At 37.5% G+C, this 17,050-nt stretch overlaps 1 protein-coding gene across 3 annotated transcripts in view; it reads left to right on the forward strand.

The window, feature by feature from the left end:
- Positions 1-17,050, forward strand: part of LOC128985713 (kelch-like protein 38) — a 64,602-nt gene that overhangs the window by 41,617 nt on the left and 5,935 nt on the right. For 2 of the 3 annotated variants that reach the window (XM_054405516.1, XM_054405515.1), the window contains exon 5: positions 11,616-11,822. The exons of the other annotated variant lie outside the window; for it this stretch is intronic. In XM_054405516.1, coding sequence (XP_054261491.1) covers positions 11,616-11,822 — 207 coding nt within the window. The remainder of the gene's footprint in view (positions 1-11,615; positions 11,823-17,050) is intronic. 3 annotated transcript variants of the gene reach the window in all.

The following is a 17,050-nucleotide window of genomic DNA, read 5'->3' on the forward strand; positions in this document are numbered from 1 at the left end:
TGTAAAAAACTATTACCTGTTTTGAGAGAAAGAATTCATTTTAAATGGAGCGAATGGGCACTTCCGTGTCTCTTAAAATATATGGGGTTCAAGAGGAAGAAATTTTGTCCTAAAAGAAAATGTTTGATTGAAAGGCCTGACATCGTTAATTGGAGGTTTCAGTATTTGCGAGGGATGAGAAAGCTAAGGGGACAAAAAAAAGGAAAATTTTCTATCTGGACGAAACTTGGATGGACAGTAATTTAACGTTCCAGAAATTTTGGCAAAGTATAGACGTCAATGGCGTGTTACCTGATATGAACACGTCAAACCGCGTGATTGTCGTAGACATTGGGTCAAAGGAAGGGATTTTGCTTGTTTTCTTGATTTTTTGCTTAGGTTTATGGTAATAGGATTAATAACTTTAATAATAAGTTGTTTGCGATGAATGTTATTGAAACTGCTGAACTCGTGTACTTATATGTACCGGTAATATGCATTCACCATAAGTATATTCATGGATCAACTAATTATTTGGGATTAATGCTTTCAAACTCGGATTTAAAAAGGATTTTATTGTATTGTATTTAGTTGGTATTGTTACATTTAACTAAACAAAAATCATAAAGTAGAAAGGTTATTAATTTGCCTTAGTAACACTAGAAAATGGGTTTCCTTCAATTGTATGACTATGCAAAAAAATATTATGACATAGATTTATAAAATCATACAGATATTAAATACAAAAATTAAGCCTTAAAACTAGCAGAGCAGCGTGAAGACGGCTCTACAGTGATTGTCGCGCAAAACGTTCAAGCGTAACGCCTTCAAACTACGAATAGGCCGAAGCTCAGGGTACTTCTTTACTCTCGCGGACAGTAGATATGTATACAAATAAGAACACTTAGAGAGCCTTTGAATGTTATTAGACTAACGAAAAGGGTTGTGCATATTTACAAGCGCTACTCAGCAACATAAACCATTTATTTATCTCTAAAATATATATTCTTAAAGTGCACTGAGCAGCAGCCTAAAAAATCTATGTAACTTACCCATTATAATATGGTTACAAAATGCTCAAACTCGCATTGTGACATTTATGATGATTCGGCTTATATTTCTCCAACAGAAAATTCATCTGCAGAAGAATTTTATTGTGCTCTTACCGTTTCTAATAACATCCAAACACAGAAACCATACCTAAAATGGTACCTACCTTGACAAATTATTTGCAGTGGCCTATATTACGGACCGTGGCCCACTGGGTTGGTAAAAATTATTGAAAATAAGACAAAACATTTTAGCTGTAAAAATGGGCCAATGAGTAAATACTATTTAAGCAGCAGCTACTATCGTGACAGAAAGGTCATATTCCTTTAAAACTAGATCACATCATCCTTTATAAGATATGTTGATTGACAATGCATGTAAACGTCAATATTTACGTAACAGCGAACTTACATTATTTTTTGCTTTTTGAAAATGCCACATTACTATGTCATTCACATTATTTTTTGCCAATGAAGCTGCACGACCATATAAATGTGAATGCCCCTAACAGTTTAAGAATAAAAGCCAACTTCACTTCAAGTATATTCCACTACACCTAACATTTTGTAGAGAGTTTATATTAACAACTTTATGTAACTGATAAGGCTGAGACAACTAACAGACATCCCCCATGTCAAGGAATTCCAGCTTTAACAGTAACCCCACAACCAATTTCTCAAAACTGTGCAATAGGGTTATTCATGGGCACAGAAGTACGATATGAAACTGACACGTCGCCCGACTTGACGAAGAAAAAATCAAACTTACACAGTAACGGATATATCTCCCTTTGAAGTTAGAACGTGTCTTCCCAACAAACAGATTTTTTTCAAATAAAATCATAAAGGCGGATACCAGATATAGAGAGATACCAGATAGTATACTAACAACCCCAATGACGTACGGTATGGGAAATATTTTATTCAATGGATGATCAACCATATTTGGTAACTAACGCAATTAATATCATTATTGTTTTTACACTTATTAATCTCTTAACAATGCTAAATGCTCAAAATATGTATAATTGCACTCAATTTATCGCAGTTAGATGAACTAGCGTAGGCCTCGAAAGTAACCGTTGATTTTGACGGGTTTCACCTAGTATTATATATTCTATTCAGGGTGTCTACCAACCATTGTACTTAATTTTTTACTGGCCATGAAATGTACAGGAATTGTCCTTAACACGTTCGCTACTGCAATAGTACGAAATTTTCCATTCACATAGACCAGCGACGCACATATGCGACGACCGGTTTCCACCCATAGACTGCCGTCTCATATATGCGTCGGCTAGTCACATTAAAATAGACTGCCGACGCATATTTGCGTCGGGGTTCTAATGTTATTAAAATGCTTATATCTTTGTAGTGGTCTATTTGAAGGCATTGAATTCCCTGCAGTGGTCTACAGAGATGTCTGACGCACAACTGTGTCGCTTGGTCTGTGGGTATGATGATTGGTGACGTCATATAATAGTTGGAAAAACTGGTCTTTACTTTTCTGCATCACTGTATGTATGTATGCAGTATGTATGCTGCATTATCCTATGTAGCTTTTATATTTGTTCAGTTATAAACTGTCCTTGAATAATCTGTTTATTTATTTACTTACTTTCACCTTAAAACACAAAAAAATGAACTGTCGCATATATGCGACGTTTAGTCTATTTCAAGAAAACTATGATAATTTTCATTATTGTCTTCGCTGTAGACCGGGCGTCGCAAATATGCGACATTACAAAAGGTTATAAAAAATACAAATAAACAAGAATAATTTATTTACAAACACGATTGTAGCGTATTACAATGTAAATGATCACTGTTTTACAGGTTTTCGCCCGTGGTCTGTGTGTACTGTTATCGAAGTGACAGCCGGTCTATGTGTAAGATTCAAACGTATACCTCGGTCTGTGGCAATGACTGCGGCGTCGCATATATGCGACGCTCAGTAGCGAACGTGTTAAATGTCAGACTATGTCCTTAAATAGTTTTATGGGCCATTTTAAGTAGGGCATAAAAGTCGTAGTTGGTTAGGAGCACATAAAAGGTTTATCAGATGTTTGTTTACATTTTCATAATTTATTGCTAGAGTAATCTATATACAGTGTGTAAAAAATGTCTCCTCCCCCCTATTTATTTTTTTTATTTTTTAAAATAATGAAATATCGTTTGGGGAGTGATAGTAACATAACGTGAAGTTTCTTTTGACATAGTTAAAATTTTTGAATTCCCCCCCTAAATGGGGGGTAAGGGGGGTAACTCAAAATTTTTAAATGTAAACCCCTAGCTTGTGACACCTCATTTGAAAGAGCATTAAAAAACTAGGTAAATGGTGAAAACTAGAAATTTCTATCTAATTTCTAACCGGAATTACAGCCAAAAACGCTCAAAATTACAATATTTTTGGGAAACTCAAAATTGTAATTATTGCATACACCCTTTGAGTGACCCCTCATTTGAAAGAGCAATAAAAATCAGGCTTATGTTATTAAATTAAAAAACTGTTACTTCCTACAGCCAAAAATTTCTACAGCTAATAAATTATTATTTTAATAAAATCTTTTATTTCTTTATTATTGCAAAAGTGCAAAATAACATCTTTTGAAAAAAAGTGAAAATGAAATGTATTGGTTATCCACAACAGAGCAAGTACAAACTAAAAAATTAAGGTTATTACAATAAGAAATTTTCGTGAACATGAGTTTGTTTCATTAGATGACCTTTGCTCAGCCGGTTTTCCCTGTTTGCCCTGGCATGGGTTTCCTCAACTCATTCTGTCAATGAGCTGTTACAGACAGGTCTAGGTCAGTACTGCAGCATAAATTCAATTTCTATTTAATAATAACAATTATGTAACTATTTGATAACTGTAAAGACTTTTTTGTTCATTAAAATTCTCTAAGGTTAATAATTAATTGTTAGTTTGTTGCTATTTAGTTAGTCAGGTTTTTTAATTTAGTTTCTTTATTCAATAGTTAGTTTTTTGTTAAAAGTTTATTAGAAATTTTTAATAATGGCTCGAAGCAAAGACGATAAGGTGGAAATGGTTTTAACTTTTGGTGCCTCGAATGAAAACTACCACGAGACAGAAAGGAGATTCAACGAAGCACATCCTGATCGACCAGTGTGTCGAAAATATTTGAGGGAACTAATTGGCAAGTTCAGACGAACTGGATCCGTAGCTAATGCTCCAAAATCAGGCCGAACATCTTTAGACGAAGAAACACAATTTGAAGTTGTGGCAGAATTTGTAGAGGATCCTCAGCAGTCGACTCGATCAGTTGCTACACTGTGTGACTTATCCCATCAAACAGTTCGAAATATTTTAAAGAAAAATAAATTTCACGCTTATAAATTTAAACTTGTTCATGCATTAAACGACGATGATCCAGACCGTCGACTTCAATTTTGCGAAGAAATGGAAGAACTAATCAAAGCTAATCCACATTTCGTGTATAATGTAGCTTTTTCAGACGAATGCACTTTTTTTGTTAATGGAACTGTCAATAAACATAACTGCAGATACTGGGATACTGCAAACCCCCATGTTTACCGAGAATCCTCAACGCAGTACCCAGAAAAATTAAATGTATGGGCTGGGATGTTGGGTAATCATATCCTAGGACCATTTTTCATCGATGGCAACCTCAATGGAGAACATTATTTGCAAATGCTTCAAGAGTCGGTTTTTCCAGCCATAGTGGAAGTTATTGCACAACATCCACATGAGTTTGATGAAGATATTGTTCACTTCCAGCAGGATGGCGCTCCCCCTCATTTTCATCGACAGGTCCGAGCATTTCTAAATACACAACTGAATGGTCAGTGGATTGGCAGGCGTGGCCGGATAGAATGGCCAGCACGGTCCCCCGATCTAACACCTTTGGATTTTTTTCTATGGGGGTTTATTAAATCGACAATTTATAAAACTCCCGTACAGAATATTGAAGACTTGAGACACAGGATTGTTGAAGCCTGCAGAAAAATCACTGAGGAAACATTCCATAACGTGAGGGAAGAGTTCACGTCTCGTTTATTTTACTGTCAGGAAGTAGGAGGACTTCAGTTTGAACATTTGCTGTGAATTTATTTGGTGAACACAACATCGCTACTGTTATTTCGCACTTAAGGTTAGTTTGTTTGTAAAAATCATAAAAAACCATCTAATTACCTGTTAGAAATTATTAATCCTTATCATTGGCCTGATTTTTATTTATCTTTCAAATGAGGGATCACTCAAAGGGTGTATGCAATAATTACATTTTTGAGTTTCCCAAAAATATCGTATTTTGAGCGTTTTTGGCTGTAATTCCGGTTAGAAATTAGATAGAAATTTCTAGTTTTCACCATTTACCTAGTTTTTTAATGCTCTTTCAAATGAGGTGTCACAAGCTAGGGGTTTACATTTAAAAATTTTGAGTTACCCCCCTTACCCCCCATTTAGGGGGGGAATTCAAAAATTTTAACTATGTCAAAAGAAACTTCACGTTATGTTACTATCACTCCCCAAACGATATTTCATTATTTTAAAAAATAAAAAAAATAAATAGGGGGGGGGAGACATTTTTTACACACTGTATATAAATTCCAATGTATGTTTGTTTGTATGTATGTTTGTATGTATGTTTGTTTGTATGTATGTTTGTATGTATGTTTGTTTGTATGTTTGTTTGTATGTATGTTTGTCCTTTATGGACTCCGAAACCACTTGACAGATTGTAATGAAACTTTCAGGCATTATTAAGCATTATTCAAGGATGGTTTGTGTGAAGTTTGGTGCAGATCCGTCAAAAGGGCTCTGCCCCAGTGGCTCTGGAGTTTCGCATGTTAACCTTATGAGTACTCATATTTAAATGGAATTAAAGAATCTTAACAGCTGGTTCAACTAAACAATTTGATTCTGTGATGTTCAATAGCATTTAAAAGTGAATAGGTTTACCGACAGGGTGCAGCACTATTATTTTTAGTGAATTTCCCTATAGGGAAGTAGCTATTAGCGAATTTCCCTATAGGGAAGTAGCTATTACCGTAGGTGGCACGGTAAGACCTAGACTCGGGACCGATTTACTTTTTCATTTTGATATCCCCAGAGGCCAAAAACACCATTCGTTCAAATTTTTATATATGTATATATATATATATATATATAGACTTATATATATGTTGACGCTATTGAGGAAGTAAAGCGAGCCGTAATGAGAGCTGAGGAGTTTAACAACTATTCTCGTCGGGTTGTGCTGCTTGTAACACTTGATGTGCAAAACGCATTTAATTCTGCAAGATGGTGCGATATGCTGGACGCTCTGGAGAACACTTTCCACGTCCCGGCATACCTCATGCGCATGATAGAGGACTACCTCCGGTACCGCCTCAACATTTATGACACTACAGAAGGCTCCAGGACGATGGATGTAACTTCTGGTGCTGCTCAAGGATCCATACTGGGCCCGGACCTCTGGAACGTCGCCTACGACAGCCTCTTGAGATCCGAGATGCCTGAGGAAACTGTCCTAGTTGGGTATGCAGATGACGTTGCGACTTTAATAGCTGCACGTAGCATTGAGCTTGCCCAGCTGAAACTAAATCGAGTCATGCGCACCATTAACGCATGGATGGCATAACATGGTCTCTCACTCGCTCTGAGCAAAACTGAGATTGTGATTCTGACTAAAAAGAGGATTGACACCATCCTATTGTTGATGGTGGGGAACGTTGAAGTCCAAACCACTCATGCCGCAAAGTACCTTGGGGTCATGGTGGACAGGAAGCTCAGCTGGCGAGACCAGATCACCCGTACGGCGGACAAGGCCGCTAAAATGGTTTCTTCCCTTAGTCGGTTAATGGCCAATGACGGAGGTCCGCGGTCCAGTCGCAGAAGGCTGTTGATGTCTGCGGTCCAGTCCGTGCTCCTGTACGGTGCGGAAGTCTGGGCAGACGCTCTCAATAAGGAGATATATAGGATGCGGCTCGCCCGAGTGCAGCGTCAGGCAGCACTAAGGGTAGCATCTGCCTATCGAACAGTGTCCGAACCCGCCGTCCTGTTGGTTGCTGGAGTCATCCCCGTCAAACTTTTGGCGGCGGAGAGGAAGGCAATTTATCAGCGCCGTGGTGAGGACCAGGCAAGAATTGAAGAACGCACCCGGACCTTCCAGCTGTGGCAGGAGAGCTGGGAACAGGAGACAAGGGGGCTCTGAACCAGGCGACTGATACAACAGGTCCAACCTTGGGTTAATCGGCAGTGCGGAGAGGTGAACTTCTACCTCACCCAATTTCTGACGGGTTACGGCTTTTTCCGGTCGTACAACACCGGAAAAAGTGTTGTACTTGTTCAGGATGGGCAAAGCCGTGTCACCCGATTGCATATACCGCCCAGGCATTCCCGATGACGTGGAACACACTTTCTTCGTTTCATCCACTGCCAGCATTGGGAAAGGCCCCGCCTGGAGGCTCAACAGTTCGTAGGACTGCTGTCGGTGGACACGGTCATACCGAAGATGATGGTGGGTGAGGACAATTGGACCTGTGTGTCACTTTACATCCAGGGTGTTCTCCGCGCCAAGAAGCTCGACCTCGACCGGGATGCGGTGTAGGTCAAAAAAAAAAATAAAATAAATAAATAATGCCAGAAAACGGTGCGAGCCCTGTGGGCTTAGGTCACATGTTGGCCTGACTTGAAGTAATGTGACAAACAATTCCAGGTCTGTGTCCAACATAGCAGAGGGGGTTTTTTAGTGAGTAGTCTGATAAATTCAGGAGTCTCACACTACAGGCTGGCTACCTGTGTGCGTAAAAGCATTTTCCTTCCTCACCCTAAAAAAAAAAAAATTGTTCATTTGTTAAGAATTACAATAGTGTCAATGTCAATACAATAGTGAATTGTACGTGTTAATTTCCATAATTTTCATAAAAATCCTTTATTTAGTAGGATGGTCTTGCGATTAGCCACTTCTTTAACTCCTGGCGTAGCTTGTTGCCAGTCAGGTCTCTCAGGTGGTCAGGTATCTTATAACAAATTTTATAAATTGTGGATATTTATAGGCATGCACTGTGGATGTGATACTCCCTTGTGTGGATCAACGTCCGCACGGGTGAGTACTACGACTATCCGCAGTACTATCCTGATAATTAGACCAATTCGTATATATACCAAGGAAGAAATGTGGTTCGGATTCCACTATAAACTGTAGGTCCCTTAGTCGCCATTAGCTGTATGGGCTATTAATTAACAGCTGTGTCTAAGGAATATGTCGGCCTTAGTCACTAACAAGACTACAAGATCGCGTCACTCATCATACTCCATACATAACTCCATTCATACTTGGCTTAAAATACCTACTTTGTATGGTCGCCATTTCAAAGAAAAAGTATTAAAGTATTAAAAAGGTTAATGGTTCCTCAGTTTGCAGCTTATTAGTGGCAGCCGTTACCGTAATTGGTAACGGAGAAAATCCAAAAAAATTGTAAATTAAAATTTCCCATGTTATTCTTGTGGAGAAAAATTTTGTATTTTGCTTGTTAATATATATTTTGATTAAAATTGGCAATTTTATTTATTTTATACTAAGCTATTAATATTTTACTACAAAACACACTTTATTAGTTTCATTGTAGCAGCAAACCTAGGTACTTGTTAAACATAATGTTATATAAATAGATTTAATAGAATATCACTTCGGTCAAATGGAAATTCTCTTAGTCGGCAGGTTTGCTACGTCGGGGGTATATTTTACTGACTTTTATGGCAGATGGGAATTTGCCTTCTTTAAATGATTTATTTGTAAGATTAACCAGAGGAGAGATGAGTTCTTGAGAGCAGTGCTTATCATCATAGAGGAAAACTCATCTATTCCACTTAATGTTTTGGTTTTTAGGGAGTTTATTATCGTTTTAACTTCTTCATAGGATGTTGAAGTTAAGGTAAGGTGTATTGTACAGACTGGTTCCTCTCCATTCAGCACTGTTTCAGGGTCTATAACGATTGCTCTGTTTTGGTTAAGGGTATTTTCTGCTATATTTGAGAAGAATGTGTTGAAGTGTTTGGCCATTTCTTTTGTGTCATTTGTGAGTTTGCCATTTATTTCTAACTAGCTGGCCCGACAGACGTTGTCCTGTCCTAATGTGGTTTTATGTCAAATGCTCGTTCATTTTCAAGATGAGCTCGTTTGCATGGCTCAATCACGTCCTGGTTGAAGTTCGTTCGCTACGCTCACTCACCTTTTGGTTGCAAATTAGCAGTTGTCATAAATTTAAAAAAATAATAGTGCTGCACCCTGTTGGTAAACCTATTCACTTTGTAATGCTATTGAACATCACTGAATCAAATTGTTTAGTTGAACAAGCTGTTAAGATTCTTTAATTCCATTTAAATATGAGTACTCATAAGGTTAACATGCGAAACTCCAGAGCCACTGGGGCGGAGCCCTTTTTACAGATCTGCACGAAACTTTACACAAACCATCCTTGAATAATGCTTAATAATGCCTGAAAGTTTCACTACAATCTGTCTGGCGGTTTCGGAGTCCATAAAGGACAAACAAACAAACAAACATACATTGGATTTTATATATATAGATTCTGTAAGGGTTTTCTCTTCACATTTTCCTTTCCTTTCCTTGTTTATTACTTGCCATAGCGCTTTTGGTTTGTTGGTCAGCTTGTTCCATGAAGCTAGCTGTTGAGGACATTTTTAGGTTTCTTAGTTTCATCTTCATGTTGTATATCCTTTTTCTATTAATCATTTCTACTTTGTCTTCATTTCTGTTTGTTAACTCAAACTTTTGCAGAGCTTTCAAAAAGTTCTCTTTAAGGCTTTAAGGTATTTTGCTTCAGGATCGTAGTACTTAATATGTTTTTTGTTTGTACTAATTTTAGTTTTCTTTAATGAGCATGTATAATCCAGTGCTGTTTGAAGAATATTATGAAATTTGTTGTAGGAGGTTTCAAGATTGGGTGAAGAGTAAACATGTTCCCAATTTTGTAGATGGAGGTGACCCGTGTTGTTTAGGCTTCTTTTCATTACAAATCTTTGGGAGGTGTCTTCTTGGTGTGATTTCAGCAGGCACAGATTTGTCTGCATGCGAATCATTGCTGCTTCAAAAATTAGCTCCTGGCATGTGTTCGATATGTCAATAGCTGATACTGTATCAGCAAGGGTTTCCTTGGAATATATTGCTACACCTCCAAGTTTATGTTCTTCCCTACTAAAGTTGGTGATTAAAGAGTAGCTGGGAATTTTTGTAGCTTGTAGTTCTGTTTTTTCAGTACGTGTTCAGTCAAAACTAGAATGCTTGGTTTTGTGTCATTGAGAATATGGTGTAGTCTGTTCTTCTTTTGTAGCAAGTCCTCTAATGTCCAGACTGAAATGAACAATATTTTGCCACGATCGAGATAGACGATGCTGATGTTTCATTGCGCGGGTTATTCAGTATTTGGCTACTGCGGGAGACAAAGACATAGCCTACACTGCCGCTGCAAATGATCAGAATTGTAACGCGATTGTGGAAGATGTTGATGACGTTTCCGTTACCGTGGTAAACAAGGATGATGTCTTCATGGCCGCAGGAGATTATTAGAATTTAGCCGCAAACGTGGAAGACGACGATAATCGATAATAATGTCAATGTCTACAAGATCGAGGGAGATGTTCATAATTTTGCCGCAGTCACGGAAGACGATGATGGTGTTAGTTACTGCGGTAATTATTCAGGGTTTAGCCGTGACCACCGGAGACAATGATGGTGTTCATACGACTGCGGGAAATGGACAAAATTTGGTCACGATCGGCAAAAATGATGATGACGTTACCGTGACTGTGGGAGTGGGAGATGATCAGAATTTAGCCGCAAACGCGGACAACGACGATAATATCTACAGGACCACGGGAGTGTTTCATGATTTAGCCGCGATCGTGGAGCGGAAGACAATGATGATGTGGGGGTTATTCAGGGTTTTGCCGTGACCGCGGGAGACAATGACGATGTGGAGGGGGGGGGGTCTTCAGCTCTAATCTCGTCCCCCCTCCAATCTAAAGCTGAATCGGCCACTGGGGTACGCGTTAGCTAAAAATTTCAAATGGAAAGTGTATTTGAGATTGGTATCATTTTACAGGTCTTGATAAAACCAAACAATTGCATAAAGGAAATAAAAATGGGACCACTAATAACAAAATGGCAACGCAAAATTTCGTTTAATAAGCCTTAAAAAGCATTGTATTCGTAAAAGCATTGTGGGGATGAGGGCGTAAAAAAAGTGGCTAGTAAAAATTTTTGGAAAATACCCAACTTCCCATAATTGTTGTTATCAGCAATCTCTATCAGTTTTAGGGTGCCATTTACCCCACTAAAGGACAACATTTTCAAAATAATCATCATTATTGTAGCTTCTTATATCGGTTGCCGCAAACCAATTTCAAATATCTCAAATAGTTAAAAAATTAAGGAGAGGTGCAAGTTACTTTTCAGCCACCCAGTATGGACCCTGTGGGAGATGGGTGGTAATGATATTTTATTCCCACTAAAGTGTACTAATGAGTGTAACCTATAACATTGTGCGTCTTTGGAATATTGGTTATCTCTGATACAGAATGCTGGGAGACATGTGCACCACTGCCCACAACCCTCTATTCAGCTCCCTGTTGTGTCTATAGAGAGGATATATACCTGTTTGGACCTCAGATCTACTGCTACCGCCAGGCTATCTGCAGTTGGGAGTCGGTGGCCAGGATTAGTCTGCCTGACAACATGGCAGTGGCAACAGCCATGAGTGACAACACACTTATCTACATCATAGGTAGTCTAGTAATGTTTTGTTACTAAATTTACTAAATTTCAATCCTTGAATTTCTTTGCCATTTAAACCCTAGAGGCCAGGATATCAGACTAATCTATATTATTAAGGGCACGCTCCCCCTAACGGCAAGTTTGTAGGCGACGCCAGCGCGCTCCACAGCGACAGTATCGGTTTGAACTAGAATCCTCCACAAAGTTGAGTCACAACAAAAATAGTTCGCTCCGCAAGGGAGGGTGGCGGGAACCCACTGAACTGAGAGACAAAGCGACAGAGGTCGCCTTGGTCCGTGTTGTGTATGCATTCTGCATCACTGATTCTCAATTCTCCTATAGCTTTAATATTTTACCAAATTTTACTCGTAAATTCCACTACTAGTAAAGGAATGGCGCAAATCAACTTGACTACAGGGCTGTGTTTACTTATATTATAAAAAATACCAGACTATGAAATATAGTCTATATTTTTAACAGCTTTAGTGTGATTAAAAGTCCTATTTCGTGACTAGTAGTGAAATATACCATTACTAGATCCACTTACAATCAATTTAATTTGAACCTGTAACATGCCAGTACTCAAGAGGCATGTAGAATGTCCAAGGACCTATATTATACGATTATTTTTGACAATTTCTGTAAGGTGCAAGTGTTATTCATTAACTCACAGTATAAACAAACTACTCAGGAATTTCCTAACATACTGTACGTTTTTGTTATATGTGTGTGGGAAAATCATTTGTTAAACTCAATCTATACCTAATTCAAATTGTTATTTTAATGCAACAAATTGTATATACATACTAGCTGTGTGCCCGTTCTACGCACGGGGATCTTATAGGAGTAGTAAGTAGAAACCTTATTATATAAAGAACAGCAGTTGGTTTGCATATTTTCAGACGTGCTGGCAAAACTATTATATCTAAACCTAATATTATGACATATAAAGAAAAAGCAAAACATATATAAAAACTTTGGTGACAGTTTGAACCAAACAATCTCATCCAAACAGCTTTTTGTTATTTAGAATATGACGTATTCTCTTAACGATGTTTGGTATATGTAGCTAATATTACTGTAGAAGGAAATGTGAACAAAATCACACAATGTTGTGTTTTTTTTTTAAGTTTTTAATTTGATTTCCTAAGTAGGTACCTAGGCCATGTATTCTAGGGAAAAGTACCGGTATCAAGGATCGTCGTCGAATAGGTTGTTATGAATAATTGGGTAGGCTATGTACCCAAGATACAGTCTTATTGGCCTATTGGCTGTATGGTCTAGCGATTGTAGCAACCGGGGTCAGTAGAAACCGAAAGTGGCACATTGGAAAAGCGAGTTTAGCATCATCCGTAAACCTCTGTTACAATCACCCTCTGCAGTTATGATTTTTCACTTTACGCTTTACACAACCGCCATTGAAACGCCGTCAATTTAATAAACGTAAGTTTCCCAGCCCTATACATCACTGTTTCAAGGTCTTTTTCCCGGTTATCGAAGCTTCAGAGCAATTTTATACACATAGAATCTCTATTTCATTTTACACATTATTGAACTTGCGATTAATAAAATCCTTTATGTAAGGAAAATAGTTTTTAATCTCACTTGGTTTTGGATTTTGCTTTCAAAATGTGATCGGAAATGTTTGCGGTATTTGTAAACAACCTTTAATGTAAACATATCAGTGACAGCTAGAAAAAATAATATTGATCTGTACAGCTGTTCGTTATTTCATTGATGATTCAGTGATGAACATTGGACATTGGGAGAAAACTTGACAAAAATTGCACGAAGTCGGGTTTTTAAACGTCCGTCGTTTTATATACAAAGTAGTGACGCCATATTTTAATGGCTAAAGACAATCTCGCCAATCCAGTGAATACATTAAAATTATTTGGATCTTGATAGGTACTCTAGTTTTTCAGGAGAAGGCCGCGTAAAATGGCTCTTAGGCCGTAACAGACACGAAGACAGACAGAAATTTAGATGAGACTTGTTTCGGTTTGTTTAAAACGTAAAAATAACCTAAAAGTTTATGATTCTGAGCAATGTACAGACAAAACTCTAATTTTATTTATATAGATAAAATCATGTACACATATATTAAAAAGGGAACCTGATTGAAAGTTACGTTGACAGTAAAGTATAAATTTTTTTACTTTTAGGTACGGTAAGGAATAATGCAAACACTAATTAAAACTTTAAAAACATTACTAATAATCAAAGACATAAATTTAATTTGTATAGTCTTTATTATCTAGGTGTAAGAAAAAAATCTTTTTAAAATAAAATTTCATGTTTAACAATTAAAAAATCGCCTGCATGTATATTTTACTGAAATTTCACTTTAAGTAAATTTAATATTTCCATAATTCCAGGAGGATATAACTGTCAGAATAAAACAGTACAACACATACACTATTAAAAATGTGTAATCACACATTTCTTCTTAAATGTATACAGGGTGACTGCCGGGAACCAGACGTTTTTTAAATGAATAGTACAACCTTATTTTATATAGTAAAATTATTTAATTGTTGAATATATATTGGTGAAAACATAGCATTTCAAAAAACATATGTTTTATGGAACCTTTTATCCTAGTTTGGGTTTATTTCTAAAAGATGATATCATGCATGTGATGGCCGTTAACCTGGATACAGGTTTCCAACCTCTGGAGAAAATCATTACGCACTCTCATCAACATGTCTTGTCCAATCAAATTCACCTCTTCGGTGATTGCATCTTTTAGCTGCAATAATGTTCGTGGTTTGTGAACATGACACGAGCTTTCAAATACCCCCATAAGAAATAGTCACAGGGCGACAAATCTGGTGACCTCGGTGGCAACGGCACGTCATCAAAACGTGAAATCAACTTGCCAGGGAACATCTTCTTTACAACTCGCATCGATGCAGCGGCAGTATGCGCTGTGGCCCCATCTTGTTGGAAGTAAACATTTTTCACGTTTATTCTTTGCCTCCGAAGTTGTGGCTTGAGATATGTTTCCAACATGTGAACATAGCGTGCAGAATTCACTGTCACTGTGACTCCATTTTCCTCAAAAAAATACGGACCAATTATCCCAAAGTGGCCTACAGCACACCAAACCGTTACTTTTGGAGAGTGGATTGGTTTTTCATGAAAGTTACATGAATTTTCAGGAGCCCAATATCGTAAGTTTTGTTTGTTCACTGAACTGTTTAAGTGGAAGTGAGCTTTGTCGCTCATTAACATCATTACTTCAGGATTATCAGTAAACAACACCTGCATACGTACTGCGAAATCTTCTCTTTGTCCATTGTCCGTCTCTTTCAGTTGCTGTACCACCTGTATTTTGTAGGGATGAAATTTCAAATCTGATTTTAAAATTATTCTGACAGAATCGCGCTCCATGCGTAGCTCTTGTGCGTGTCTTCGTGCAGAGCGACCCGGGCTCCTCATCAAAGCAGTTCTCACTGTGGCGATGTTGTCTGGTGTTCTCACTGTTCTTGCTGGACTGGGTGGCTTTTTCTTTGATACTGTTCCTGTTGTTCTGAACTTGAGCACCCATCTTAGCAATGTATTTCGGCTTGGAACCGTGTCATTTCGCGCAATATTAAAGTGGCGTCAGAAGATACGCTGTGTTTTGATAACGGATTCGTCATTTTAATAAATGTCATATGCAAAAACACGATGCTGAACTGACCACTGATCCATCGTGACCAAAATGGTAAAGCTCACTCAAAACAATGACATAACCTCAATCTCCCTAGCATGTGTAGCAACAATGTAACAGCTGTTGCAAATTCGTCCGGTTCCCGGCAGTCACCCTGTATAAGAAGAATAGTGTTAAGAAGAATGGTGGGATATTTTCTTTAAGATACATTACCCACCAAACTGATATCATTAAGCATTACAAAATATCCAGCTAACATAAAAAACTGAAAAGGGGCATCTAAAAATTTCCATTTTTTACTGTAAATACTACATCAGTACATTAAAAATGAAAATCTATATAAATAACTACTCAAATTCATATACAGGTAATTGATAAATTGCTGTATTAAGTTTAAAAAACATAAAATAAATTTTTGGGAAGCTAATTTTTAGACTTGGAACCTGTTATATGTATCATCACACTTCATTTACTTACACACAAAAAATTTGTCACACTGAGTACCAATCACCCTCTATATTATGTTTTATTGCAGTTTTCCTTAGGTACTCGTTACATCTAATGTTATTTAAATTTAAATAGATTTAATTGAAAATCAATTATGACAAATGGAAATATGCTTAGTCGGCAGGTTTGATACGATGGGGGTATTTTAAAGATACCATATTAACCAATAATAATAATCGAGGAAGGTATTTTGTAGAGAACTGATTATTTGTTGTTTATTACATTTTGCCAGTCACACATTTACTTTTTGGTAGCCGTCACAAGCCCACACATCTAAATCTGTCTTATATCGGGAGAATGAGGCGAACGAGCGCAGGCGAGAAGTTATCATTGCATTCGCAAACACCACCTAATAATACACTTACCACGCCAGATACAGAGTTGAAGTTGGTTCTGTATCATCTCTTCGACCACCTCCCGTCTGCCATCACGGTAAGCAAGGGCACGCCTTGTCCACGTCGTTACGCTGTCACGCGAGGACTGCTTCTTCTTCTGCTACAATCTTCATTTTGCAAGGGCAGAATTTTCCCAAACTTTGGAGATAACATGTTTGTACTTTTCGTAAGTATTGAACCCCATACACCGGACGTTCATGGCCCCTAAAACTTTGTTAAATTTGCAAAGCCTCCACCCGTCCTGGAACCAGTCACCGTTGCTGCGTTGATGTCCAATGACGATTAGTTATTAAGGTCAGACCACACAGTTTCTTTAAAACCACACATGTTGCACACAAACATAAAACCGGAACGTAGTCCACGTGTTATTTGCCTTGTAAGTATCAAATTACTAAAAGAACAACCAAACTGTGGGGCGTGATTGTTTCAAATTTTCAAACAAGTAGGCTATACATTAATTTGACAATGTACCGTGCAAAATTACGTGTTTTTGTAATGTGTAATTTAGTTATTGTCATTTATAAATGATTTGTTGTTGTTTGAGCAAAGTAAAACTTAACCAAAAGAATAATTTTGTTTTAATATAATTTTTTAAAGTTTATAAACGGGCTTCAATGCATTGTTTGTTATAGAGCCGATTTGGCCGTCATTTAGTTATTAATTACACAAAATAATAAT

This window comes from Macrosteles quadrilineatus, unplaced genomic scaffold (assembly GCF_028750875.1).
Source record: "Macrosteles quadrilineatus isolate MER2022 unplaced genomic scaffold, UCM_ALF_1.0 Scaffold_2__2_contigs__length_208266976, whole genome shotgun sequence".
Taxonomy (NCBI): domain Eukaryota; kingdom Metazoa; phylum Arthropoda; class Insecta; order Hemiptera; family Cicadellidae; genus Macrosteles; species Macrosteles quadrilineatus.